Source organism: Cherax quadricarinatus, chromosome 19, assembly GCF_038502225.1.
Source record: "Cherax quadricarinatus isolate ZL_2023a chromosome 19, ASM3850222v1, whole genome shotgun sequence".
NCBI classification, from domain to species: Eukaryota; Metazoa; Arthropoda; class Malacostraca; order Decapoda; family Parastacidae; genus Cherax; species Cherax quadricarinatus.
Genome location: NC_091310.1, coordinates 23,603,623 through 23,604,798, shown reverse-complemented (window position 1 = coordinate 23,604,798; position 1,176 = coordinate 23,603,623). Strand labels below are relative to the sequence as shown.

The following is a 1,176-nucleotide window of genomic DNA, read 5'->3' as shown; positions in this document are numbered from 1 at the left end:
AAAAAGCATTTAAATTATTATTGGTGTTTTTATTGGTGTTTTTTTTTTTAATAAAATTAACATTATTTTTACTTTATAAAGGTTTTGTCATTTCATATATTTTTTATTTTTATTAGGATTATTAGTTGTAATAATTATTGATAATAACTTCTTCATTGTTATGACTTGCCAATAATGATAATTGGTAAGAGTAATAAAATCACTAGTAACTGGAGTTGTTTGTGTACAGTGCACTTCATTTATTTTAACTGTTCGTGTGTTTGTGTACAGTGCACTTCATTTATTTTAACTGTTCGTGTGTTTGTGAACTTCAAGTATAACAGTTGTGACTGTTCTTGCTATTTAATGTAACTGGTTCCAGTCACTGGTGCACTACTAATTGTTCGTGTGTTTGTGTACAGTGCACTTCAAGTGTAACGGAGGAGTGCCAGCGCCTAACACTGAGACGGAGAGTGCCTTCGTGGACCCCATGACGGGTGTGAGGGTGATGGAGGTGCAGCTGCAGGTGGAGAAGAGTGTAGTGGAGGGTGTTGGTGACCAGGACGAGGCTGGCTACACCTGTCACTGTGTTGCCTGGAGTTCCAGAGGTCAAACCATCAGCAGGACCGTCAAGGTCGCCACTGCATGTGAGTACCCACTTTTGTACTTTTAACTTGCTCCTGTAGCAGTTCTTAAATATAGATTTAAGTTGTACATAACATCTCAGTTGCCCTTGTCGTCGTGTCAGTGCGTTTCTTGGATGTCCAGAAGTCAAATCAACAACAGTACAGTCAAGGTCGCCACTACATGTGATTACCGACTCTTGTAGCTTTAAGTTGTGCCTGTAGGAGTTCTTGTAGTCTTTACTTATTATGGTTCTGCCTTTGCCTACCAGAGGTGCTGCGTGATGGTTTGTTTGGCTGCTGGTTTGGCGGCGCTACCGAATTACTTACTGGTAGATATAATCACCGAGGTGCTTCAGGGGACCTTGTAAGCTTTATGTCCCTAGTTTTCCATATTTTGTATGATTTTAATGTTTTTTTTTTTTTGTAGGCCGTATTAATCTGTTGTGAAACTAGTTATATTCTTTTGGGAGTGTGATCTTGTGAATTTTTTTTTTAATTAGTCCTCTTTTTCAAGCTCTTCTCGTTGACCTATGACCTTCAGCAGACCCTTCCCTTCTTCTAAATACTTTTG

At 38.8% G+C, this 1,176-nt stretch overlaps 1 protein-coding gene across 2 annotated transcripts in view; it reads left to right on the top strand.

Annotated features, from left to right (window-relative positions):
• LOC138852958 (netrin receptor UNC5B-like) overlaps positions 1–866 on the top strand; it is a 204,201-nt gene extending 203,335 nt beyond the window's left edge. Inside the window, exon 4 of one of the 2 annotated variants that reach the window (XM_070086836.1) lies at positions 402–866. In XM_070086836.1, coding sequence (XP_069942937.1) covers positions 402–652 — 251 coding nt within the window. In that variant the 3' untranslated portion in view covers positions 653–866. The remainder of the gene's footprint in view (positions 1–401) is intronic. The other variant, XM_070086835.1, reaches the window with a different exon arrangement.
• Positions 867–1,176: the final 310 nt, after the last annotated feature.